Consider the following 27849-nt stretch of genomic DNA (forward strand, 5'->3'; position numbering starts at 1 on the left):
GAGCTAAGCAAAGTTCATGTGTTAGAGCACCTTTCACAGAGGAAGGTCTCAAAGTGTAAATTGTATAAATACAGCAACAACAAAAAACGGTAATAAAACAATCAATTGGTAATTCAACGCTCATGTGGGCAACGACGGGGAAACCTGGCTGGGGCTGACTGGGAGGAACGGCCTGCCCGATCTGAACCCGAGCAGTGTTTTGTTACTGGACTTCTGTCCTCGTCACGGTTTGGCCATAACAAACACCATGTTCAAGCATAAGGTGGCTCATAAGTGTACCTGGTACCAGAACACTTTAGGCTGGAGATCAATGATCGACTTTATAGTCGTATCATCGGATCTGCGGTCGTACAGTATGTCTTGGACACTCGAGTGAAGAGAGGACTGCTGACTCGGACGGGGGACATCGTCGGGCGGTGGAAAGAGCACATTGAGGAACTCCTAAACCCGGCCACCATGTCTTCCGGAGAGGAGGCAGCGTCTGAAGACTTGGGGGGGTCGCACCCATATCCCTGGCAGAGGCCTCTGAGGTAGTCAAAAAGCTCCTCGGTGGCAAGACGCCGGGGGTGGATGAGATCCGCCCTGAGATGCTGAAGGTGCTGGACATTGCTGGGCTGTCGCATGGAGGTCAGGAACAGTGCCCATGGACTGGCAGACCGGGGTGGTGGTTCCCATTTTCAAAAAGGGGGACCGGAGAGTGTGCTCCAACTATCGGGGTATCACACTACTCAACCTCCCGGGCAAAGCTTATGCCAGAGTGCTGGAAAGGAGGCTCCGACTGATTGTCGAACCTCTGATCCAAGAGGAGCAGTGTGGATTCCGTCCTCGTCGTGGAACAGTGGACCGGCTCTTTACCCTCGCAAGACTACTGGAGGGGTCCGAGGAGTTTGCCCATCCAGTCTACATGTGTTTTGTGGACTTGGAGAAGGCTTTTGACCGGGTCCCCCGGGGGGTTTTGTGGGGGGTGCTGCAGTAGTACGGGGTGCCGGACCCGTTGCAACGGGCCATCCGGGCTCTGTACAACCGCAGTAGGAGCTGTGTTCCTATTCTCGGCAATAAGTCAGACTCGTTTCCAGTGGGTGTTGGCCTCCACCAGGGCTGTCCTTTGTCACCGATCCCGTTTGTGACCTTCATGGACAGGATATCTAGGCGCAGCCGGGGGGAGGAGCACGTCGGAGTTCCGGGGTCTCCGGATCGCATCTCTGCTGTTTGCAGATGATGTGGTCCTGTTGGCCTCCTCGGACCACGACCTCCAGCAGCCGAGTGTGAAGCGGCGGGGACCTCCAAATCTGAGGCCATGGTTCTCTGCCGGAAACCGGTGGATTGCTCCCGCCAGGTGGGGACGGAGTGCCTGCCTCAACCGAAGGAGTTTAAGTGTCTCGGGGTCTTGTTCATGAGTGAGGGGAGGATGGAGCAGGAGATCAACCGCCGGATCGGTGCGGCTGCAGCAGCACAACAGGCGCTGCACCAGACCGTGCTGGTGAAAAGGGAGCTGAGCCGGAAGGCGAAGCTCTCAGTTTACCGGGCGATCTTCATTCCGACCCTCACCGATGGACCCGAGCTCTGGGTCGTGACCGAAAGAACGAGGTCGCGGCTACAAGCGGCCGAAATGAGTTTCCTCCGTAGGGTGGCCGGGCTCAGCCTTAGGGATCGGGTAAGGAGCTCGGACATTAGGCGGAAACTTGGAGTTGAGGCGCTACTCCTTCGCATCGAAAGGAGTCAGCTGAGGTGGTTCGGGCATCTGATCAGGATGCCTCCTGGGCGCCTCCCTCTGGAGGTTTTCCGGGCACGAGCAACTGGCCGGAGACCCCGGGAAAGACCCAGGACACGCTGGAGGGATTATATCTCCCGGCTGGCCTGGGAACGCTGCGGGATCCCCCAGCATGAGCTGGAAAATGTTGCGGGGGAGAGGGAAGTCTGGGTCAGCTTGCTTGGCCTGCTGCCACCACGACCCGACCCCGGATAAGCGGAAGATGATGGATGGATGGTAATAAAACAGTAATGAAGCAGTATAAATAACAGTCAAACAAACAAAAAATAAAATATAAACAACAAATGAAACACAAAAGTAACCAATAGACAGCATGGAATGAGATAAAGAACCATTTGAATAAATGAGTCTTCAGCTGCTCAGTGAAAGTGTCAACAGAGACTGCAGATCGTACGTCTATAGGAAGAGCATCCTACTGTGTCGGAGCCACAATATTCAAACCACAAACACAGTTTGTTTTTAGTTTATAGGGACAAGCAGTGAAGCCCGCAGAAGACTTGCGCGACCTGCTGGTGATATAAGGATAGAGCCCGTTACAAATGTACACAGGAGCTAAACCATGCAGGGCTCTATTTATATGTAAGGACATAAACCTTAAGGTGAATCATAAACTTAACGGAAAGCCGATTTGAAAGAAGATAAAATGGCTATAATGTGAGTCGTTTAACAGTCTTCCAGCAGCAGTTCAGACGGTTCAGGGACGACTTGTTGAGGCAGATGAAAAAGAAATTACTGTAGTCCAGGCCTATGTTTTTTTTCTTACTTTTCCATTGCAATGGGAAAAAACAGGTAAGTGACGTTCAAATCTGCAGTGCAGAGAAGCAGGAAACAGGAATGACTGAAAAGAGTGCAGTGAAGAAAAGGAGAGCTGACTTTCATGCCTGACTGGTTTCTCTAATGAGCATGGACCTTTTGAAGATGACCTATGCTGGATCACATGGAAAGCTCAACAAAAGGACACATACGGACTTTACAGTCTGCGCTTTCCTCCTTGCCCATCATCTGTCTAATGAAGAACAAAATCTAGCTGTTTGTGCGCACTGACATGTCAAATCAAGAATTTTGTTTCATTTTGTGATCATGCTCAATTCAAACAGGAACAATGAGTCACACAAACACAGCAGCAGTGGAGTGCAACCATCTTCCTTGTCACATGAACTGAAATTACTTCCTTGTAAGTTACTGATTTTAATATTAATGTTGAGGTAATGAAAATAAGATTTAAACAAGGACGAAAGAAATAATCTGCAACAACAAACAGATTATGGGTCTGATCACCTATTTATATGTAAGGACAGAAATAAAATAGGAAAAAAAATGTATATCAAGACTCGGATCAATCACTGTATTGTTTGATTGTCTGTGATCTCAGATTGTACTGCCACTACACAAACTAATTGTTTTCCGAAATAAAATTTGGAGTCAAGTCTATTGCAAAAAAATTTGCTTTTTAAATTAGTATTTGGACTGCATTTTAAAGCAAATACAATTTTCTAACTCTTAAGCACACACATTCACAGTCAGTTTAATTGATTCTAAATACATACATGCATTTTAAACATACTTCACAAATTTAAAACACATTTTTCTTAAAATAAATCTTGCTCAAATGGCTAATGACATTATTGATTTCAGCTTTTTTTTAAATTTTTTTTTATAAAATAATCCACCAAGTCCAAAACCAGACAAAACCAAACTCTGGTGTATAAACAATCACATAAAGACAGAAGAAGGCACAGCCTGGGCGCACAGCCGGGCTATTATTAAAACATTATTATTAGCCTACAGCTTCAATGTAGACACTACAAGACACATTTTGTCACCAAAGCATTTCATACAATTTCATAACTCAAGTTGCTCAGCTGCAGTAGTTTCATGGTAAATACTTGATTACAATCAAAGTGTTCACTTATAGCTATTTTAGATTCTTCATCAGAGAACAAGGAAGGCTTCACATCCCTCTGGCTTACATAAATGTGCATGTGACATCACAGGACAAGAGACTAACCATTGTTGTATATGGAAAAACACATCATGCTACTCCTGGGTGACAGGCACAGATCAATTCAGCTGGACTTCAAAGCACAATTGTTCTGCATCCTCTCTCTGATAAAGATTATTGCAGCAGACAGACACTGTTGTTTTACATGGTGGGGGAATAGAAGATTGACTATGTGTGCACGCACAAACAGGCTGCATGTATTTGAGCATGTGGAAATGTGTGGAGTGCATGCATTTCTGTGCCCTAAGAGTGTGTTTGTTTCTATTTATGCCTTTACAGTGCCTTATAGTGCAACATCATGGTGACCATTGTTTAGAAAATCTTGGATTCTATGTAAAGATGAGACTAAGGGAGGTTGCCAAAATGGGACCAGGGACCCACAGGGATTTTTTTGGAAGGACAAAAGAAGGAGGTGACAAGATCTTTGGAGTCTCAGATAGACTATGACCTGCATTACGCACAGCAAAACAAGTAGTGTGCGTTTGACAGCTGATCAGAGAACATCAATAAGGAGGCGTGGTCAACGTGCCTTTTCACTTCATTTATAGAACTAGGTTAAATCACCCCCTCTCTCCTCCCAATCAGGTGATCAGCTCACTGTGACCACCTTTACGAGCCAGTCGTGCAGCTCGCCCCGAGGAGGAGGAAGTGAAGGAGGTGGTGGTTGTGGTGGTGGAGCTGTTGGTGGTGGTGGTGGTGCATCAGCAGCGAGGAGGAGGACTGTATCAATGCTCCCGGGGAGAGGACGGAGCGCAGTATGGGCTGACTGATCGGGAATCCGATTTTGTTTTTTATTGTCTTCAACAATGGATGAGCCGAATATCCTGAGGCGCCGCGGTCTACAGGTAAACAGAAACTGTCTTGACAGCTCTCAGTCGTGGTGGTTTCCAGGCAAATGGGATGATATGAGGATAATGAGCCACCGGCGACGATGCAAGGCATTTCTCCGGGATTTGCTCTGGGTTTTGCAGCTGACCTGAGCTTTTGCTTTCCCATTAAAAACAACAATATATTTGTCTATTATTCGTTTATTCCTCTTCATAATCATGTGACATCGTATGGAAATATTAGCCTATGTGCATTGATCCTTTTCATCATGCCTGATGTCCATTCATCAGAGGAGACCATGAATTGTTGCAATCAGGACACATAATGAGATTTATGAATGCCAGGTCTCTAAATCAGATCTAGTCTTACTTATGTGTTTATTTTGGACCTCTTCCTTTGGACAATCTGGTTGCCTTGGTGACAGCAGCTCAAAGGGCTTCCAGGAAGATTGGCAGAAACCTCCCTTTAATCTTCTCCTGGGTGCCATGTTTATCAGTCAGGGATGTTTAAAATGGGAATAATTAAGTGGTCTTTTTTCCTCCACTGCTTTATTCATGTGTATATTTTCTGCATAGATTAAGTAGTGAAAGCTGCATTGTTTTCTGGGTCTGTTATGGAGGAACTGAAACTGGGTTTGTGATCAAAGACTCATTGCTCCAGACTGGGTGTTCCCCTTCTGTCATAATTGGTTTATTTTCCACCTTACTCATAGAATTTACATTAATGGCAGCCATGTGATTATATATTGATAATGAACATGATGGTTTCAGTGAAAACGTTGTTTTCATCCAGAAATATTCTTGCTTTGATATGTTTTCTGTTCCTAAATGTGATTGTGACATTAATTTGTCACTGTGCAGTGGATTGTCAAAATAAGTGCAGGTAGTCTCGAAATGATTTTGTGCATAACCTTTCTGAGTCTGACAGAGTGCCACCCTATTCTTCAAATCTGGACTTGCAAGGACAGTTTTACAGTAGCTCAAACACAGTAGCCATGGGCGATAGTGTGGATTTATATCATGGCAATTAAACAGCTACAAGGCCCACTTGTCATGTAAGAAACTAGGTCATACTGCATCTTATGATATTTACACAGCATTCAGGGGAAAATAAGTGAGAGTCACCGAGACAGGAAAACTTTTTAAAAACCTATTTGAAACATTAATCTATAACTTTTTAATATCTTGTGAAGTGAAAGTGTCGAGACAGCAAATTTCTCACAAGTTTACTCTCCAAAAGATATTGATATGTGAAGAAGCCCTTCAGTCAAACAACAAACATCCCTCTCTGCTGAAACATGGCAAATAGCTGATATCTGCATTTTAAAGCAATGCTATTTTAACAAACAGGGAAGAGGCATTCTTTAGAAAATATTCTCAATTCAATCTTTCTCATCTCTTTTATTCTAGAAAGAACTGAGTCTTCCTCGCAGGGGAAATGTGTAAGTATGATTGACTTGCTTTTTCTCTGTACTCTGTGTGTGTTTCTGTCTCCTTTTGCCCCCTTTTTTCTCCACAAACCAGACCAGTCAGGTGTCTGTCACTTATCAGCTTTATTTGCATGCATGCCTTGTTTCGCACCAGTATACATTTACTCAATTCTCACTGGAGAGGCTGGGAATTCTAAAAGTGCCTGAAAGACAAAGCAGTCTCTGCTCCGACAGACTTTTACCTTAACAGAGATAGAGAGTGTGAGATTTATACCGTATGCAGCAAATATTCTGAGCGTCTGAGAATCAATACGTCTCTGCTAAAAATGATCATTGTGATATCCGAATCAGTTTTTACCACTGTTCTACAGCAGAGATAATAACCCCGTACCCATTTCATTATGTATTCAAATATTTTAACTGAGCAAGCAGGCTGAGCAAGCTCTTACAGGGAACTGCTCAGTGGGGTGTGTTTGTGTTCTTAAATATTTTCCTGTCCAGAATTCAGACGGTAGTTAATTCATGGCTACAGCTCATATCTGATGAACAGCAGAGCACTGAAACATGTGAACAGTGAGAAGGAAGTTTTTTTGTTGTTGTTGTTGGTTTTTTTTTAATCTTTCCTGACACGCTTTAAACCAAGACAGTTTCACTGTGTGTGAGGGAGAGAAAACAGAATCACTGGAAATAATAACAATTGAACCTAGATGACAAGTAACCTGAGATGAATCTGGGGCATTTGGGTGCCCAGAAGGTTTGGGACCCCAGTGCAGTTTCACACTTTGGCCAGTAATGCCACTTTAGAGGCAAGAATAATTGTATTGCAACCTAAATGTACCATGTATAAGTTATTATAAAGCACGGGCCTGCTTCTGAAACTGTCCATTTCAGTTTTGTCACAATTAATTACTTGGTTTTAAAATGTAAGAAAACAGTTTGAACTTTGTTTAGTCCTTGAAATCTCTGAAATCACGTGAGGAAATCCACCTCCCTGATCACAAAAATTAAACTTCTATGACTATCGGACGATCCAAAATTACAGATGTGTCCTCGATTTAACTCGCTGTCCACGTTTTATCTTTATTGTTTCATTGCGCTATTAAGGTGTGTGCGTGTAATAGATGCGTATTATTGAAAACAGGCAATTCCTCAACGTATTTTCGCCCAGTGGTCTATTTGCACAGTAGCTGTTAATCCAATATTTCCAACAGCTCTCGAAAGCATCATTAAGCCCCTCCCTCCCCGTGGCGTGCGCTGACGCGCATGCGCAGTGTGGCGGTCGGCGCCAGAGGTGGAAAGTTTGTATCACTCGTTATATTTTGACGAGGACATCGCCCGATAATGTCGCATCCCGCCGTAGACGGACTGTCCCGGGAATTTTGCCGGTAACAGGGAAACGGAGAAAAGACGATATGGCCATTGCAGTCGCTCACTACCGGGCTGCCCTGCCGAGGGTCTGCGGTCACTTTGTACCGAAGCTGAATGGAGTTTCGGCCGTCGGACGCGGCGTACTGGCCTAACCGCCGCCAGCAACAACAACAAACCCACCGGAGAGACTGTTGAACACGATGCCCTCTATTTAACAACAAGATACTCATTATCACATCTGGATTATCGGCCACCGCCAACATGTCCGACCAAAACTACTACTGGACCGTGTTGCCGAGCTACAAAACTAGTTTCGTGACAGGGGCCATGATGAAAAGATCGAAAAGGTAACAATAAACCAAACCTGGTTTTTTTTTTTTTTTTTTTTTTTTTTTTGGGAGCAAAAGACTTTCTGAATATGCAGACTAGCGTGCGGTGATTTAACTGCAGCAAAACGTCTGCTCTGCTGCAATCAGCTGTGCCGTTCACCTTCCGACAAACAAGCAATTTGTTGAACGTTTATGTTCAGATATTCGATGCGCTGCACGTAAACGCTGCGTTCACGGCGGTTGATTACATTATCAGCTCTCGTTTTCGTCTGTGTCGTAGCCCACAGCACATTACTGTATGTGTCGGTTAACATCCGCCCTAGATTTTCTTTCCGACGGAGAAACGTGGCCATTGTAGACTGTTGTGTGTGTGTGTGTGTGTGTGTGTGTGTGTGTGTGTATATATGTGTGTGTATTTGTGGGCAGGCTGCATTGTCTGCTGCCAGCTGTCGCATAAAGCGACACCAAGACCCAGTGCTGCTGATCGATACAGTGATGCGGTTAGTGGGACTGTAGGGTTGTAGATGGGCTTTTATCTGTGACATTCATGTAATCAGCCCGATCAGTTCAACCTTTCATGCTGAAGGACTCGGTGTGCCTTTGTGAGTTCATGGTGATTTTTTTTTTTTATCAGAGATTATAGCATCTTTATCTCCTTTGTCATAATCCCAATATTTCTATAATATATTGTCTTATTGCCGTGGTTCTGTTATAGCTGCTTCCCTCATCTATTAATTGCATGTAACACAGTGTTCCTATTTACTGTTGTCTGCCAATGACTATCAGTGGTATTTCAAACCAACCACTTCCTGCATGCATCAGACGTGTAATCGCTTCACCACACTCAAGATTTGTTTTGAATGGACCTCACAGTGAATAAATGCAGCCTTTCACCATTGGCACACGTATGACACATGCTGGCCTGTACCTAAATGCTCTACATTCATCATGCTACATGGCTGCTTACAAACCACTATTGTTACAGTCTCAAATAAGAGTATCACTGCCAACTGTTGATAAAGCACTCACATGGTCACGGTGTGATACAGTGATCCTTTCATGCCATTTCCCATAGTCAGAAAAGAGTGTTTGTTCGTTTTATTTTCTGATAAGAGTGAAAGGGTGAACCCTCGCTGTGTTTCTATGGTTAGAGCTGCGTCGAAGACATTTTGAAGCCAAAGTCAAGCACTTATTGGCTCTTCCAATGCTTCTATTGCTGTGCATCTCTGCCATTTTGAGCCTTTTTGGGTTGGGGGCCATACAGTCTCTGAATCTGCCTCAGCACCGACCCAGAAATGTCAGGCCCTGTTGTCGTCTCAGCCGTTCAATTATTTTAGGTCACTGCCAGAGAGAAAGAGAGACGGAATCGGCATCACCAGGATTAAACAGAGAGCATGGTGGGGTTACACCCATCTTTTTATGGCAAACAAAACAAAAACAAAAACTGAAAAGGAGCCAAAATTGTAATCCGAATATAAACGTCTGTCAACACCGAATTCCTGCAGGCACCATGTACAAACATGCAGGTAAAGGACAAAATAACATTTGAGCTTTAAATTAGTCGCATCATAATTACACTGGGATCTATGTGGACAAGTCATGCAAAGAGTTGCAACTTGTGTTTGCCGGCTTTTAAACAGGTCTGCCACTCGCCACTTTATCTGTCTTTTCAAAGAAAAAGATGTTCATAAATGAGCCCCAAAGAAGGGATTTGGTACTTTGGTGTTTGTCACTAAATAACTTTCACAGTAATAACCTTAGAAACTCTTGAAAAATATACAATTTGGCAAAGCCAACCAGCAGGGCAGAATGAAACAAACTCAAAACAACACAAGCAAGCTTTCAGGAAAAACAGCAGAACTTAAACAACACCTCATAGTCCAAATAAAAAAAATATACGAGTTGATATTTTAACCCAGAACTGCTAATTTCTAAAGAAAAACTCTGTCTCAAAAATTGCTTTAACTGCTGATCATCCGATTGAGCAACAGAACAACAATGTGATTCCTATTTTTTTATTATTTTTTTTATATTGTTTTCGAACGATAGAGTTACTTGTGTTTATGTCTTAATAAAGACTTTCCTCATCCCAGATGATGAATGAGTAATGGTATGGACAGCATGTTATGTAATGGGAGCCAAAGGGTTCACTTATTTGTCTTCACAGTTGTATAACAGCCAATCAAGGCTCTTTTATAGAATCAGGTGCTCCCAGTGGTTCAAGTACTTCCAGATGTTCCCATATCCTCACATAAAAATACTCCCGGGCACACCAGACATCGCTGGACCATCATTGATACTTTGTTTTTATATGATACTATTTCATTCACTCCTTGTTGCCAAAAACACTTTAAAATAATAGAGCATAAAATGTTTAATTAGTGCTGATGCATAAGCAAAAACACTCAAGTGTGTGTTTATATAGTAATATGATACACGTTTGTAGTTCTGTGTGTGTGTGTGTGTGTGTGTGCATATATATAAACATTATTACTATTATCAGTACAGTTATCAGTAGTTTCCTCACCACAATAAACAATTGGAGCTCATAGGTTGATCACGTTTTCTTTTACACAACTGTTTATCACACTGATAAAATACTGATAAACAATGTGTTTTTCTGGGTGCTCATGTTTGAAGTAGCGTTGCAGAGATAAACGTTCTCTGTCTTCTGTTTGTTTCCCACCTCTCACAGTTCCCGTAACAACAAGAGAAGGAGTTTGGCGGTTGGGACCCCGTCGCCCACGCTGTCACGACCGCTTTCACCTCTCCCACTTGCCACAGGTACTTGTGTGTTTGTTTTTAGTTGTGCGTCTGCTCAGCTCAGTGTGTGCTATTTTTTTTGCCAACTGGACTGGAGGCTCATTAGTAGTACTGCATATAGTCCTGATCATGTGTAGTGAGGATGAGATGACGGGGTTCATTAGTTGTGTTTTGTCTCATATGTTCCCTCAGCCTTGTGTTTGTTTTAATGTTGCGTGTCGCAAGACAAGCTCTAGTTTCCCTTTGGTGTTCCTCAGCTGGTTATTGCTGTTGGATTAAAACGTGACCACAGTATAGTGCATAAGACATTTCATGGTTTTCCTCCTAATGATGATATTTGCATGTACGCTCCTCTAGGCTACTCATTCCTTAATCCAGATGCTTGAGAAGATGTATAAAGATGAACATATTCCCTGTACCCATTTTTATTTAAAGCCACTCAGGGTGTGGTAGTGATTTGCCCATAGAGACTGGCATTAAAGTCCTCTAGTGTTCTTTTCAAGAGTATGTAGTTTAATCCACAACCAGGCTGTCTGTTGACAGGGAAGAGGTCGAGTTAACTTCTGTTTGCATCACTATCATTAAAAGATTTAATTGTTTAAAGCTGAACCGTGAAGTAAAACAAGTTGCAAAATGTACTATTAGATGAACAGTATTTAGATCTGATCATGTAAAACAAGGGGTCAGTCAGTGTTATAATGCAGCGTATTGATAGTCTTATACATAGTTTCTGTTAACTTCTACCCCTTTTCAAAGGTTCTAACTAAGTTTTTCCTTTCCTCAGCTGGCAGCAGCCCTTCAGAAAGCCCCAGAAATGTCTCTGCCAGCTCCTCTGCTAACTTCCAGTTTGCCCGAAGGTAAGAATGAAATCAAATGCTTCTTAAATTAAGTCAAGGGATTTAGTTGAAGGCACTCAAGCTCAGGCACATTTCTATAGTAGTATTTTACATGATACTTAAACAGAGAAATTAGTAAAACAGAGAAAATGCAGTAATAATGACTTAGACTAACTCACTAAAACAGTGGATCAAATGCACATTTTAACATTCAAGTTGTTTCATCTTCATTCATGAAAAGATCTCAGCTAATAAAACCACTTAATTTCAAAACTTAAGAAATAAATGCCAATAGGCATATATTTCCATACATAGTGGTTGCCGTATCTGCATAGAGAAAGTTAATGCTTCATCAAGGTCAAACCAGCTCATCAACCTAAATGTCTGCATAAAATCACAGTAAGAACCGGTATTTGGGTGGAAAACAAAACTTAGTGCATGAATAATGAACATGCCCTGGCTTATTCCCTTTACTCCTGGATATGAGGCAATGAAGAGGGAAGCCCAACCAGCTGACAGGGCCCCAGGGCCACTTGCTGGACTTGGGTCTTGGCATTTGTTAGGCCAATCAAAGCAGCAAGTCAGTGCCCACACTCATTACTCAGGGCTGCTGTGATTATGGTAAGAAACTGCAGAGCTCGCCCTCTCATCACGCGTCCTGCAACTGTTTGCAGACTCGCTGGGATTTAGAGGAACGCTAGCCGGAGCTGGCGTCCTCGTCCAGCAGCAGGAAATAGTGTTATTCGCTCACTTGTGGGGAGACTTTTAAGGAAAAACAGCAGCATGTATACTTGGATGTTTACATGAGCACAAGTGCCGCTTCTATCTCGTGTTTTTAAATGTATATGCTGCGTATCTCAAATATCATGTGCTCTGTTGCAGTGCTGCAGTGTGGCATACTGCACCATACGCTCAGGGATTTAGAGGGGAAGTCTCCTTATAGAATCGCCTTGTACGGCTCATCTAAATTTATTGAGACTTTTTAAGGTGCCAGCGTGTAGACAGATGCTGTGACAGCATATTTGACAGCTCCACTGGGTTCATTATTCATACAGGCTGCACAGTCCTGCTGTTGAGTGCAGTAATTTTGTCATGTGAACACAGACCAGCCAGATGTGCCATGCAAAGAATAAGTCTTTCTTTTTTTTGATGCTGCAGGAGAAATAATAAGATAAGAAATCATACTAAAGATTAGGCATAATCGTTAAGCTGCAGCTCCCCATTCAGCATTAAAGGTGCTTTTTGTTAACCTTGGGATGCGAGGACTGCTAGCACTCCTGTCTTGTCTGTTTGTTTGTTTTTCTTCCTTTCACAACCCAGGCATTGATTCTAACATTGATTTAAAGCCCAGTTTTTAATCTCGTTCCTCTTCCCCCTTATAACAATAATACAACTCTCCGTTATCAGCAGTAAGGGGTTTAATAACACGTAGTGGATGGCGGACATATCAGATATAGACCAGATGAAAACAACACGCACGTCTAATACACCTCACTAATCCTCAGATGTCAGAGCAGAACCATCCACTTTGATTGTGTCACCACTCATTTAGCTGCCTGTCCCTAAGAGCTGGTTTCTGTGAGAAAACATTTGAGCATCTCTGTCACCATGGATTGAATCAGTGAGGGGAACTGGGCCACGTCCTTAGAGTGCCATATTGGATGGAAAAGTAGGGGGGGACAATGGAAATAGACACGTGGTAGTGCAAGTGGAAATGTTTCACATAAAGGTTTTCTGATTGTGGTGGTGGTTTGAGGTGGGTGTTTCCATATAGTGTTTTCTGTATTGGGGTTTGTGTTAAATGAGACACGAGCCAAGTGTCTGTAGGTCTGAGTGCTGCAGTGTGATAGCAGCTTGGCAGGTGTTTAGTAGCAACAGCAGCAAACAGCCACCGGCTGCAAGCTTTGACAGACTAACAGGACTGTGACACTGACAGCCAGACTAACTCTGTCACTATCATTAAAACAGTGTTTATTTCCATTCTCACTTTGCCCCCCCCCCCCCCCCCCCCGCCGCTCCTCCTCCTCTCTTTATCGCTCCTCCATTTGTGCCTTCATCTTTTTGCATTTGTGCAGCCAACTGGCCCGCACTGAAAGGTAAGAAAATGACTTCTTCTTACAGACACAGATTCAAGCATCAAACGTTATCTTTTGACCTTTAAATTTGCAGAACGAGATTTGAAGATGTAAAAAGGCGAAGCTGTGAAGTTTGGAGTGAGTCAACAGGATGTAAAGGTTTCATGTGGGCTACCATTGAGCAGTCTGTTGCTGTTTTGTTTCAGCAGAGCAGACGGGCGAAGGTGGTCTGTGGCGTCTGTTCCCTCGTCTGGATACTGCACCAACGCACCGAGTTCATCAGTATCTGTAAGTTGAGCTTCCATCATCGTCTGTCTGTCTGTCTGTCTCCTCTTTCCTTCATCAGATATTCACCCTCTCTCCAAATTACTGCCATGGGAGCATTCAGCTCCCCATGTTCGTTGTACTCGGTGTATCAATCAGTTTACAGGGCTGTGGTGTCTTGTAAACTTTAGCTGATGACTGACTGAACTGTAAATGCCATCAGGTCAACACACTGTGAGATATAAACCTGCCAATAAATGGTTGTTGATTTATAGCAGACCCCATTTATAGAGTGAGTTCTTTTATAAAGATGCTCTGCACCTGGATCATATTTAATAAACTCGTGTATCTTACTTTTTGACCACCAGCTCGCAGGGAAGACTGCAATACGATGCATATTTAATGTCTTGAGTAAAGGATTCAGATTTTGTTTCAAAACTAAATTCTATCTTAGGGTATGAAACTCCTCCCTGTAGACTTGAAAAGGGGCTGTGAAACGTGTGTGAAGCAGAATGCTCCAACATGTACAAGGATTGTGTGTAGTGATGGAGATTGGAAGGTTCAGAACGAGATGACAAATCAGGTAGGTTCATATATTGGCCCATATTATCTTATAGCACATGTAGTATTGGTAAGTACTGGTGTATGTCAGCCAATAGGGAAGAAGAAATCGCAGCACATATATGGCAAAGAAAAGAGGCGTGAGATCATTTCAAAACAGCATCCCCGTTACATTATATTCTCCCTAGAGCACTGACAAGTTCCAGTCAGTTTGTATCTTGTTCATAATAAAAAACACATAAGGAATCTGTATACAGATTGGTTGTTCTATTTGTGTGTTTATGTAACTCCCATACAGTATATCAAGACCGGCATCAGCCTTAACAATTCAGTAGCAGTAGAGCCACACTTTAAACTGGACAACAGGGAAGAGGATTATGTTTCAGGAGTGGTTTGGTTTTATACTTTTTTGACATGAATCTAAGCTGACTAAAACTTCTTTTCTGCGTGAAGAAGCACATTGCTAACTTTTAGAACCACTTTTCAAGTCTCCAGGAGGAGGTGATTGTTTTACATTCAATTTCGGGTGGATATCTTGTGGTATCTGCAGCCCATTTCAAGTTCTGTCTATGACTTTATGCCATGCCATTGACATAATTAGTTTAATTGATACAATAAAGACACTCTTAAACGCAGTTCAAAAACTTCACACCGTCGAAACTGCTGCAGTTTGTTGGTTTATACAAAGCAGCTGACTGGAGATTGATGTTGGAATCCGTTAATGACTCAGACAGCCATAACAGGATATGTTCGATGATGATGCATCCCTTCCTCATCGGCCTTGTGTCATATTTTCCACCTCAGACAGGCAATGGGAATTAATCCCCAGCGGATTTAAACAGTAACAGATATAACGATTAAAATACACAGATTTTTGCTCTATATGCTGTATTCTTCCTCCTTAATTCAACAATAGGCTTTGTGTTTTTTTTAGTGGAAACAAAGAGACACATGGTTAAGTTAATAATTTACCATTTAACGATCAATCTCCTTTTGATTGAGGGAAAGTACAAGAATAATGAGGCCAATCACTAAAATAACAGAGCTCTTGAAATTCCCAGTTTCTTTTTCCTGGAAGACATCACATATGAGTAGAGACTGTACAGCATTTCGCCACTCGAGCTTTTCCTGTCGGGAAAAGTCACTTTAAAGGGGAACACCGTACTGCCCCAGTTCCACCCATCAGCTATCTGTTGATGGTTTCTATGGCGATTATATTTGACATTTTGTCTGGAAAGCCATTATTGAAACTGCAGTTGGCCGTAAAAGAAAACAATACTCGTCTCCTGTGTCACGGCTGTAATTTTGTATGGTCAACCACATGGCTTGGGGATGGTGAGGTCAGTCTAACTCACACAATGCGCCTTTCAGGCCTGCTGTCAGTGAGGTCTTTATGCAGCTCCTGCTTGCTTCTGACACGTCTCCAGTTTCCTCCTCAGGGTGCTTCCCCCCACCCCCCGTTCTATCATTTATTCTCTGTCTCTTCCTCGCTCTGTTGCTCTCTCTTTTTGCCTTCTTCGGGCATGTCTTATTCACTTTTTCTCTCTGTTAGTCTCTTCTCTTTCCTCCAGTCAGATGAACCACTCTTCTTTTTTCTCTTCCTCCAGTGAAACACAAGATCCCAGCCAGATGGGAGTTCTCATGAATTCCAGACTGTGTGTCACACATTTTGGCCTAGAAAGAGAAAACCAATGCATGCATGGCCAGCATGACAGCTGATGCTTCCTGCATGCGTCCAGGCACGCTGCTGCAGGAAAGGGAGGAATCCCGTTGAAAGCTGCTTTGCTGTAATTCAGATGTATAGTGGAACTTGAAAGCCTTTAAGACTCAAAGTATTAAGAAGATAATGAGTGAATCTGAGAGAGCAGTGGTGTGACTTTCTTATCACTGGAAGGCTTTTAGCGCTGGATGTTATATCATCAAAGCTGTAGAAGCACAATCTCACAAATTTACATGAAAATAATAATAGACAAAAGGTTGAGTATTCAGCCTGTGGTTGTTTTTCTTTCATATTTGCTGACCTTTGTTTATTATTTCTGTCTATTTCTCTTTTTTTACACCCCACCATTTTTGTTTATCCCCTCTTTACATCTCCTTCGCAGTCCTCGTCTTCCCAGGAGTTATTGCACCAGTTGCCCTTCCAGCCCACGCAAGATGACCTCCACTTCCTCTTTAAACATTTCCGGAGCACGGAGAGTGTGGCGGACGAAGAAGGAGGCCACCCTTTGCCTCCCGTCAGGCTCCGTTCACGCAGTCTCAGGTAGCGCTGGATTTGAATCATACAATAACTGTACTGTGCAGATATGTGGACTGTTATTATTCCACAAACATTTCTGTAACCCTACACCACACTGGGAGAATAGATAATGCCATATATTATATTGACTAAAATGAGAGAAACCCAAATATCCCCTCCCGGCTTCATTACAATACAAATTTCATTATCTAATGCCATGGCACTGGTAGGCTGCAACCCAGGACCCTCTTTAACAAATACATGCACAATAATAGGACAAAAACACTTAATCAAAGCCCAAACAATCAAAGGCTGCAAGCCTGACATACTGTATATATGTGGAATAAAAATACCTAAAAACATACACAAAGAAATAATAGTGTACCTTAAAAAAAAAAATCAACAAACAGTTGAGTAGACTGATAGCAGAGGTAACATAGTCCGGAAAGCATAAGCGACAAGTCACTACTGTGTTCAAGTAGGTGTTACATGCTCATTGATTTCCTTACAATTTGGTCAACCAGTCTTTGAACTGGATCTTAAGAACTCTCTTTCATTTATGAACTCTGGCATTGTTGCACTTTACTGTAGATAACGACCACTAACATTGCTACTACGAGCTTTTGAAACAAAAACCTTTCACATACAGCATCTGAATTGCAAGTGGTTTTGTAATGTGCACCATGTTTATACTGCAAAGTGGCAAAAAGGATACTCAGAGGTCTCAATTAGGTTTTTTTAAAGTATGGTTTTTAGGGCTGCAATTTTGCCACAATTGAAGTATAAAAGGTACTGGCAACTAAAAAAAATAAAATAAAGTCAGCCTCAAACTTGTACTGGTGTGGCTCGAATGCCATTAAACCCTACTTTGTTAACTGAATTAGCTAGCTGGGCAGTCAAGCTAACATTAGATGGTCAAGTAATCATAGCCTGTAGTTGAGGAAATAACTTTAACCTGCTGAAGAGAAATGCTATGAGTGTGAATGAACGGGAAGACAAAAGAAGATCATAAGTTTGAGGCGCATATGAAAGCTGAAGAAATCCACTGAGCAGCAATGACAGACACCCTTTCTTCTATATATTTTGCTATCATACAGCTGCCCATCCAAGCATGAATCACATGAATAATTTAATGACAGATGGAATGCATTGTTAGCAGCACAACAACTTTAAAAAACTCTACAGCTAGCATCACTTTTTACAGAGTGACAGAAATGTCAACAAGCATTGTCATATTTGGTGAGAGCGACACTCAGCCTCAACAGTAGGCCCGATGTTTCATAATATCTTTTACATACGAGTTGACATAGTGGAAAGATTTGAATATGGTGAGATAATTATTTTATGCGGTTCTGGAAAAAGCCTGTGTGCTATTTACGAGTGATTCCCTGGATTAGAAAATAGCATTTAGCATTGCTGACACAATCCCTCTAAATATCTGTCGTGGTGAGGAGTTTTGAGGTTGCTGTGGACTTTTATGATGGGCTGTGGAGGGTGTTGGCAACATCTTGATGTGGTTGTTTTTCTGTGACATGTCGCTGCCTGTGCCACAGACTCGTATATATTACATACACAAAGTAAAAGTCACACATGAGGGGTCGCTAATATGGCTCTAAAATAATATCAGAATATTTCAGGGTATTTCTGCGACAAAAATATGACACGATACTGGAAAATGTTTTTGGCATAAATGTAACGGTTTTCCTTAAAACATGCAGTAAAAACTAAGAAGAAGAAAAAAAGATCTCAGTTCTTTGTACTTTGTAATCAACCTCAGTAAATCCTTCAGATTTGGTATAAAGTAAAGCTGCTTGTGGTCACCGTGCATAAATTAGCCATGTAACGACCTCATTGAGTCAATGTGTTGTAATATCGCTGTTATCACGATATACAATTTTTTATCATACAGAAATATATAACGATATTATTGTGAACTATATGATATGACATACCCTAACACACATTTTAAGTACTATACAGATGTGTCTGCCAATCCTGTAACAATTACACCAAAGAGAAAATGCTGACATGTTTTTCATTAGTTAATAACTGTTAGACTGTGAATTTGATTAAATTAATTCAACTGACTTGGATTGTTATTAAAAACACATCTAAATTGCTGCATTTATTGTTTATGGAAACAGATGATTGAAAAAAATGTCACCGCTGTTCTAAAATATCTTCGGAGGGTGTGTAAAGTATTACTTGCTGCCCCCGAATAGTTCCCAAGGGTTTAGCGGTTGCTATTTCCCTCAAATAAAAGCCTGCCACATATGCAACTGTTGTGGTTCCCCAGAAATAGTAAATGTATGGCACATATTGATATGCATCGTAGCGTAAAGGAGCACCCAGGGGTCCCTATTTTTAACACTTGTGGTGACAGTTCATTGATTTGTAATGTGTATGGACAGTTTAAAACGGGGCCCTGTGGTAACTAAACCCTTGTGTTCACAACAGATGTGGTCACGGATACTGAACGACAACCTGAACCGACTCACGTTAATGTGATTTTCAAACAGGCTGTGTTTATGACCGAGAATGATGGTAAACGCTTCGAACTTGACCCATAAAAAATATTCATATATGATGTTAAATACATCTGTAATATTAGATTTTTACTGTAACATAAGCCTCTCATCGCTCCTCCATCTTCTGATCAGTTTGCAAATGAGTTCCATGAGATGTTTTTAGGTGGATCAAACTTGCAATCTGGGATTGATTAACTTTACTTTTCCCAACAAATATTGTTGTTATTTTTACAATGTATTTCTAATTTTGTTCCGTTTTTCTCCTTTGCCTGGTTCTTACCCAGCCCTGGACGAACCTGTGGAATATTTGACAACGAGATTGTCATGATGAATCATGTCTACAAGGAACGCTTTCCGAAGGTATAGTCACTGTTTTCTTGAGCCTCAGTCTCAACATCAAAATCTCTTCTTCTTTTTGATTTCTATTGGTACCAAAAAAAAGCATTTGTAAAAACAGTCTACAAACGTGTATGAATGTGCTTTTCTGTTTTTATAACACACAGAAACCAGGACAGGGAATTTTAACGCTCCTGGCAAAGTCAAACTCGCCGATGGGGTTTGAAGAAGATGTCGATACAATGCTGCTATAACTGCTTTAAATAAAGTCTTCCATTTTGGTTTCCCAGGCGACAGCCCAGATGGAGGGTCGACTGCTCGACATCATTGCGGAGTGCTCCCCAGGCACTGCTCTGCCTCTGGCTGACGGTGTGCTGGGATTCATTCAGCACCAGCTGGTGGAGCTCGCCAGAGACTGTCTGGACAAGTCCCAGAAAGGCCTGGTCACCTCCAGGTACTTTGTGGAACTGCAGGATAAACTGGAGAAGCTGCTGCATGAGGTGGGTGTTTCTCTTGTTCAAGAAATGATTTCTCCATCTGATTCCAGGAAATACATATTGTTTTGCTCTCATTTTGTGCATTATTCGGCCCTCTGGGACGTCACATCCGCCTCTGTAGCTGCACTGGGAACATTGAATTGAAATTGCCCATTTGATTTTCTCTCATTGGGGCTGTTTCCAGTTCTTTGGCCAGTTATGGTGCAGTCATTTTGTGTTATTACATAGATCTTTGCAGTGGTCAAATATTTGATTATGTAAGGATTTATTACATAACCTAGCCTGCAATAATTTTGCTGCAGAAAATGCTGCCTTCTGAAAAGTAGATTACAGCTTCTGCCGGAGACTCAGACCCCAAATTGTTTTCCTTTTTGTTTGAACTTTCTGTTCATTTATAATAATGCTGCCGTTATTAGAGTGCTTTCTAGCCGTAGCATTGTTTATCCTACAGTACAATAGAGATAGTCTTTAAACTGTCTATACTTTCCTGTAAAAACATATTTTTTTAAATTGTTGTACGTTCTTCGCCACGAAAATATTTTCCATCTTAGTAAAGAGTTTATTTCAAGCAAATGGTTCCTTCTGTCACATTCTAAAATTTAATGTATGAATTTGTCTCTGTGCTTGTTAATGTAGTTGAATTATAGTTGCTGTTTTTAAGAATACACCTTTAATGACAAACCTTGAAGCAGGTTGAACAGGGTAAGTCAGAGTTTCAAAGTAACAGCGGATTAAATTGAACTCTGACTGACATCACTCTCTCACCACTGCAACACACTTTCTGAACCTGCTGTTTGATCAAGGCAAGGCAAGGCATTGTTAGTCTAAGATATGGAGACAATGAGTGGTAATAAAAGTAAGTTTGAAAGTGTTTTCTTAAATATTTATAGAACTGGCAGTGCAGGGAAAAGAAGTGAGTATTGATGCAAGATGTTGAAATACCAGCCATGATCCGGTGAACAGATAATGAAAGAAGATGAAATGGATGCTAAAAATATGAGCCAGATTAAAGCGCTCTGCTGCCCCCTGACTTGTGCCAATTGGATTAAATCGCAGTAATAATCCATCATCCTCTGTCCTCTCCTGATCAGGCGTATGAGCGTTCAGAAAGCGAGGCGGTGACCGTCATCACCAAACTGGTCAAGAAGATCCTCATTATCATCTCCAGGCCGGCCAGGCTGCTGGAGTGCCTGGTAAGACTCACTGAGAGACTCTGTGATAATCAAAGGTACACAAATGACGCAATATCAATGTCATGGACATCAGCTGAGAGCCTTGAACAAAATATCTGTTGCTACACATGCAGGTGGTGGTGACTCACATATACTGATGATATGCTGTAGTAATGAAGAGTTTGTGCAGTAATAATAGCCCAGCTACCTGTAAGAATAAGCCAACAGCATTTGAAATGCAGTCATGTAAGAGTGCTTCAGTATTGGTAGTAGGTATGTCGCTGATGCTCCAGTTTTATAGGTCCCAACAATTAGCCCAAATATTAGTCTACAAGCTAAGAAGAAAAAAAAAAAAGTAAAACATTTTTTATCCTTCTTTCTTACCCCCTCAGTCATGAAAACTGAATGTCATTTTGTTTGCTTTTTTTTTTTTTTTAATCAAACGTCCTGGACATTGCAATGTGTCTTTCCTTTTTCCCCGGCATGTACGTTGTTGCTTTTTTTTTTTTTTTTTACACATTGTGTCATTCCAACCAAGCGATACGTGGAATTGGGTTAAACCTCATCATGTCTGTCCTTTTTTTTTATCCAGGAGTTTGATCCAGAGGAGTTTTACCTACGTCTGGAGGCTGCAGAAGGTCAAGCCAAGGGGGGCCAGAGAATTAAGACTGATATCCCTAAATACATCATCAGCCAGCTGGGCCTCACCAGAGATCCCCTGGAAGGTGCACAATTATTTCTTACATTATCTGCTTCATTTTTGTGTTTAAGCATCTTAAAATGTTTTCTTTTAGATGCTTACTTGCAGTTCAAGTGCACAATATGGACAGCATAATTAATGCCATTTGTTTAAGAGCATTATCTCCCTCAGTATGTTACAATAATTGCATTATTTAAGTTGTGCAAATCATGTAAGGACTAAATATTCTGTCAATTCCAATGTTGCATGTTCACTGTTTTACATAAACATGAATCATTTTCAAAAATCAGTTTTCTTAACTTAAAAACAATAATGCTAATGCTAATAATGCTTGATGCCTTTTTGTGTCTCATTGTTGCAGACATTTTTAATACTTTTTTGTAGATTGTTCTGTCTTTAATAGAAACAAAGCACATCCTTTTACTCATAGACATATATACGTATCTATATACGTATATATGTCTATGGTTGTACGTGTGATGGTCCTTACATTTTGTTGATATCAACTTAAGACTGCTTTACTGTCCCTGTATTTGTCCTCTGTTTTTATTGCATGTGTTTGTATCGTGCACACTGATGAAATGAAGTAACGTTCTTCCATATGCTGAGTATTGCATTGCTTTCCATGATGATAACTGGCACAGCGCACAATAGTTCAGCAGAACTGGATGGCCATTAATTGGTCAAGTTGATTATAAACTAATCACAACAAACAGCTACAGTTATATATGGTTACAGATGTCTGATAACATTAGCAGCTCAAGTACTCGCTGTCCTCATTGTTGTTTATTTAAGCTGAGTGGAGTTTGATCTGGTGTGTCTGCTGCTGTTTCAGAGATGGTTCATCTGGAGCAGACAAGTCCAAGTCACAGAGCAAGCAGCAGAGAGTCTGATGACACTGGAGACACAACATCTGTACAGGTACATACTAACATTAAACTGTTATAAAGTAGATATGATGAACTGTATCGTGACTGTGTGACAGAATATACATTTGTTGGCGAAGGAGTGTTTAAGGCAGTCAGTTGCAGTTGTTTTAAAGGATATAACATTTCATTGAGCAGAGCTAAAACAACACTGAGGGGTTTCTTGGATAGCTTTAATTGGAGAGTATAGCACTTGTCCTTCAAATGATCACAATGTACGAGTGCTTTACACAAGTAAAGCTGCAGCAGCTGCCTTCTTTTTATTTGCCCCTCTCTTTTTGGGATGCGTGTGATTCAGAGCCGAGCAGCCTGCACCCCTCCCCGCAGGAAACCACTGGAGAGCGACTTTGAGACTATAAAGCTCATTAGCAACGGCGCCTATGGGTGAGTAAGACAGACTTCTTTGTTTGCGTTCGACTGACTCAGTCACTTTGTGGACACCACAGAGAAACAAATAAAAGCGGGAAGGAAACTAAAATGAGGATGTGTTGTGGTGCTTCTGAGTTTACACTGAGCATTAGTCTGGATATTTTCACTTCAAGTCTCAACTGACGTTTATTAGTAAGTGATGCTTGTGCTTGCTCAGGGTTTTTCCTGCCTTCATCTCCTTGTAAAATCCCTATTTAACTCCCCATCTCTGTCATTTTCTACATAATTTCTCCAATCTGTAATTTTCTCTCATTCTTTTCTTTATTTTTCCTGTCCCTCTGTTCTTTCCCCTCTTTCCTGCCATGCCAGGGCTGTGTTTCTGGTGCGCCACAAAGACACCCGTCAGCGTTTTGCCATGAAAAAGATCAACCGTCAGAACCTGATTCTTAGGAACCAAATCCAGCAGGTGTTTGTAGAGAGAGACATCCTCACCTTTGCTGAAAACCCATTTGTGGTTTCGATGTTCTGCTCTTTCGAGACCCGGAGGCATCTCTGCATGGTTATGGAGTATGTGGAAGGTAGGTTTGATTTGGATTCTGGATACAATCACAGTAATGGGTTATGTCTCAAAACATAAACAGTCATAACGGCCTCATGTGTTTTAAGGTGGGGACTGTGCCAACTTATTGAAGAACATTGGTCCTCTGCCTGTGGACATGGCCAGGATGTATTTCGCAGAGACTGTCTTGGCCTTAGAGTACCTTCACAACTACGGCATCGTGCACAGAGACCTCAAACCTGACAAGTGAGTTCCCAACCAGTTAAACAAAGAAAATATTCCTCAATATTTTACTATTTTTCCATTTTCCCCATCTCTTCCTTCAGGCAGCACCTAATTATTTTTAAAACTTTCATCATTGTTAGACTCTCGATCATCTGTCAAAGACTGGCAGTCTCTGAAGTTAGAGCAGAATTTTTTGAAACTTTCAGCCTTTGATTGTTTATTTTCTGATTCTGAAATTCAAATGCCTTCAGGTGAGCAGTTAATGTAACGTGAAACAATTCTCTGTTTCCTTCTTTTGTAGTTTGTTAATAACCTCCTTGGGACACATTAAGCTGACAGACTTTGGGCTGTCAAAGATTGGTCTGATGAACATGACAACCAACTTGTATGAAGGACACATTGAGAAGGATACCAGAGAATTCATCGACAAACAGGTTTGTTTCTTCTCATCCTGTCTTGTCTTCTTCTTGTCTCTTGTGTTCATGACCTTAAGTAACATCAGCCTTTCCTGCCCTCTCCTCTTGACAGGTGTGTGGTACTCCAGAGTACATTGCTCCAGAGGTGATCTTGAGGCAGGGCTATGGGAAGCCTGTGGACTGGTGGGCCATGGGCATCATCCTTTATGAGTTCCTGGTGGGCTGTGTTCCGTTCTTTGGAGACACACCAGAGCAGCTCTTTGGTCAAGTAGTCAATGGTAAGAAATCCTTAAATTCAATGCATTAAATACTTTTTTCTACACATAAATCTTCATTATGCAGGTTTATTTATTTACCTTTTTTGTTTATTTCAAGTCCTTAGATTTTCATTATCACATGTATGCTTTTTTTTCTGTGATTTTGCCCTTCAGTCCCTTTGTGGGCTTTGTAGATACATTTAAACTCCTTCACTGGTGTGTGCTTCTGTTTTTTCAGATGACATCATCTGGCCAGAAGGGGAGGACGCTCTGCCAGCTGATGCCCAGGACTTTATCACCAGACTTCTGAGACAGAGCCCTTTGGATCGCCTGGGAACAGGTTGGTGGCAATGTGATTGATGATGGAAGGGTGGATGGCTGGGTGGACGAGGCTTGCCTGCTGGGCTCCAGCTTACACAGCGCTGTGACCTTGTAATAGCCAACATGTACAAACTGATTTTTTTTTTCATCGTTATTTGTTTATTGTTGAGGCCAGCCATGACTTCAAGTTTCCAACTAGGTGAGAGTCGGTACAAGTCAAATGTAAAGCTTTGAGGACATTTACATTTTCTCCATAGTAATAAAGGCCACATATCTCCTTTGGTTCTGGCAGTTTGAGGCCTGTTGTGGCTTTATTTAATATACATTATCCCACAAATACACAATTTAATGTTGACATCAAAGCTGTGACTGTTGCTGTTACAGTGCTAATTAGGCAGAGCCATTGTCAACCAGATTCAGTAAAGTTGTTTCCCAGAGACAGAGAGGTAGACTGGATCACAATGACTGGTGAGATCTCCAGAAACAATCGCTTGGAATATGTCAAACCTCACATGGGAAAACATACTTATCATTTTACTCCACACACCAAATGTGATACTGGGGTAGCTGTGGACCAAACCAACAACAACAACAAGAAACCAAGTTGAATTTTGACTACTTTCTTTTCCAGGTGGAACCACTGAGGTGAAGATGCACATGTTCTTCCTGGGCCTGGACTGGAACGGCCTCCTGAGGCAGAAAGCCGAATTCATACCTCAACTAGAGACGGAGGAGGACACCAGTTACTTTGACAGTATGTGGATTTAGTGACAGACAAACATGAAGGGCCTTTCGTGTGGTAGGATAGACTCACTTAACTGTAATACAAACATGTATCTCTGCCTGCGTGCACAGACGAACCGAGACATACCTTTGTTAGAGGCAGAGGAGGAGACAGGACTCTGAGAACCTGTGATGTTTTTCTGGGGCAAAGACCTCATTTTACAGTAATACATGGTGCCAGTTTTAATTTGGGTGAAAACGGTGTCAGCAGTTTTCATTATTTAATGCACTGCCACTGTGCTCCCTGCAGCCCGATCAGAGCGCTACTGCCATCTGGGCTCCGATGACGATGATGAAACCAACGATGATGAATCATCTCTGGAGCTGCGACAGTTCTCCTCTGTAGCCCACCGCTTCAGCAAGGTACTCATTGCCGCTCTGCTATACGAGACAGATTTAATGTTAACAAATAAAAATGCATAAATATTCACCTCTAATTCACCTCACCTTTTTCCGCTCAAAACTCCAGGTGTACAGCAGCACAGAGCACCTGTCCACCTCCACGCCATCCAACCAGAGCCTGTCGTCATCCGAGAGAAGCCACAGCGAGGAGAAGGAGGAGCGCTGGGAGGGCAGGGGAGTCCTTTCCCCTGGTGACGGACACAAACACTTGGCTGGTGGAGACAAGAGGACAGATGGACACAGGGGGAGGTGAGAGCTGGAAACAGACCGAGTGATGTCCTTATTATTGGAACGAAAACAAATCCACCCAACCTCATCACCCTTTTATGAAAAGTGTAAAATGGAAGTGGAATAATCTCTCAGTAGATGTGAAGCACATTGAGTGCAAATATTATTATTATTTTTATATTTAAAAAGTTGTGTTTTCATAATTATACAAAGGTAAGTTATATTAAACTTCACCCAGGATTGATCGTTTCTATATGGCGTTTATTTGTGTGTAAGAGAGTTTTTTAGTGTGCACTTACTTCCTGCATGTCAGGTGGAGGCTTTTTTATTGACCATAATTGTGAATGTTAAGTGTCAGATTCCCTGCTTTCCATTTAGTGCACACTGGGATCAGATCCAGGACCCTCTATGACCCTGAATACAGTTAGCTGTTAAGGCACCAGAGACTTACTTCAACTCACTGATGTAGTTCTGATGCTTTTGCCGAGATCACTTAAAAAAAAAAAAAAAAAAAAAAAAAAAAAAAAAAAGGAAAGAAAAGAAAAGAAAAAAGATCAAATACCAGAATTCTTTTATCTTCATTCATTGAATTATAATACAGAAATTGAAATAAATATTTTTGCCTGTTGTTGTTTTATTGTTCATAGTTGTTTATTTCACGCAGAAGAAGGGAAGTGTTGCTTACTAATAGTTCTACATCAATAAATGTATTGTCTTATTTCTAAAATAGAATCTCACCCCAGATATTACTGAAATCCCGTGTTGTATGTGTTTTGCGTGTTCTCTGCAGTCTGCGTCCACGTGCTTCGTCCAGTTCCTCACAGTCCGAGCGCAGCGCCAGCCCGCTGGTAATGAACAGCACCCAGAGCCTCGACATCATGCCTCGCTTTGCCATCTCTGCCGAGGAGGAGGGTAAGACCAATGAATGCAGAAACTGGCTTCTTTAGTTTATTTTGCAGTTGTGAAACACCAGTGCTCACGCTCTGTACCCCACAATCGTAGATGGGATGGTTTCCAACCTGCGGCGCATCCGTCTGCGGAGCAACAGCACGGGCACCAGGCCGTCCTTCCGGAGAGGAGCCTCTCGACGGATCGCGCACCAGCTGGAGACCCCAGAGAAACCCAGATCCCCCGCTGGGAAAGTCCCCAAGTCTGCGTCGGTCTCTGGCCTTTCGCTCATCATTACTCCAGGTAAAGAGAATGCTTTGTTCTAAAGGTAAACAAAACAACTCTGTCATGACGAGAAAAGATAACTAAATAAAATAAGGGCGCAGGTAAATGTCTTTATTTCTTAGTCTTGTTCACATCGAGGCTGGTCTGGGTTCAGTTGTTTACTTAAACTCCATTTTATCATCATGTTATTAATGAAGTGTTTTAGAGGCTGGACTGCAGTCGTTCTATATTCATGTGTTTACAGTGCCCTCTACTGACTGCTCTGGTGTAATTTACACAACAGACACATGAACCATAAATGCAGCACTTACCTGTATACTGTCGTCAAGATTAGAACATTGTCACTTATGTTTTTTACATTTCTTTTTTTTTTTTATCCAAGAAATTTTGATGGATTCAACAAACGTTATAGATGCAGCATTTTAAAAGTAGCAGTAAGCAGCACAGATGATTCGTAGAGACTCAACTGATTTCCTCTTTGATCGTCTTTTTCTC

The 27849-nt window shown here is 41.8% G+C and overlaps 1 protein-coding gene across 6 annotated transcripts in view; it reads left to right on the plus strand.

Moving 5' to 3' along the window:
* Positions 1-3985: 3985 nt before the first annotated feature.
* mast3a (microtubule associated serine/threonine kinase 3a) overlaps positions 3986-27849 on the plus strand; it is a 28807-nt gene continuing 4943 nt past the window's right edge. Inside the window, exons 1-23 of one of the 6 annotated variants that reach the window (XM_069706023.1) lie at positions 3986-4618; positions 6011-6042; positions 10423-10511; positions 11275-11347; positions 13402-13422; positions 13608-13689; positions 16329-16486; positions 19275-19350; positions 19617-19826; positions 20915-21016; positions 21588-21720; positions 22531-22616; positions 22920-23005; positions 23360-23568; positions 23657-23795; positions 24076-24208; positions 24303-24468; positions 24686-24787; positions 25400-25522; positions 25802-25914; positions 26021-26202; positions 26972-27093; positions 27184-27372. In XM_069706023.1, coding sequence (XP_069562124.1) covers positions 4580-4618; positions 6011-6042; positions 10423-10511; positions 11275-11347; positions 13402-13422; positions 13608-13689; positions 16329-16486; positions 19275-19350; positions 19617-19826; positions 20915-21016; positions 21588-21720; positions 22531-22616; positions 22920-23005; positions 23360-23568; positions 23657-23795; positions 24076-24208; positions 24303-24468; positions 24686-24787; positions 25400-25522; positions 25802-25914; positions 26021-26202; positions 26972-27093; positions 27184-27372 — 2665 coding nt within the window. In that variant the 5' untranslated portion in view covers positions 3986-4579. Of the gene's footprint in view, positions 4619-6010; positions 6043-7140; positions 7746-10422; positions 10512-11274; positions 11348-13401; positions 13423-13607; positions 13690-16328; positions 16487-19274; positions 19351-19616; positions 19827-20914; positions 21017-21587; positions 21721-22530; positions 22617-22919; positions 23006-23359; positions 23569-23656; positions 23796-24075; positions 24209-24302; positions 24469-24685; positions 24788-25399; positions 25523-25801; positions 25915-26020; positions 26203-26971; positions 27094-27183; positions 27373-27849 lie in introns of those variants that run through there. The other 5 variants (XM_069706027.1, XM_069706021.1, XM_069706022.1 and 2 more) reach the window with 5 other exon arrangements.

The sequence above is a fragment of the Brachyistius frenatus genome, unplaced genomic scaffold (assembly GCF_029030835.1).
Source record: "Brachyistius frenatus isolate BFR_SWC_R1_liver_20210118 unplaced genomic scaffold, ASM2903083v1 Contig_61, whole genome shotgun sequence".
Lineage (NCBI taxonomy): Eukaryota > Metazoa > Chordata > Actinopteri > Embiotocidae > Brachyistius > Brachyistius frenatus.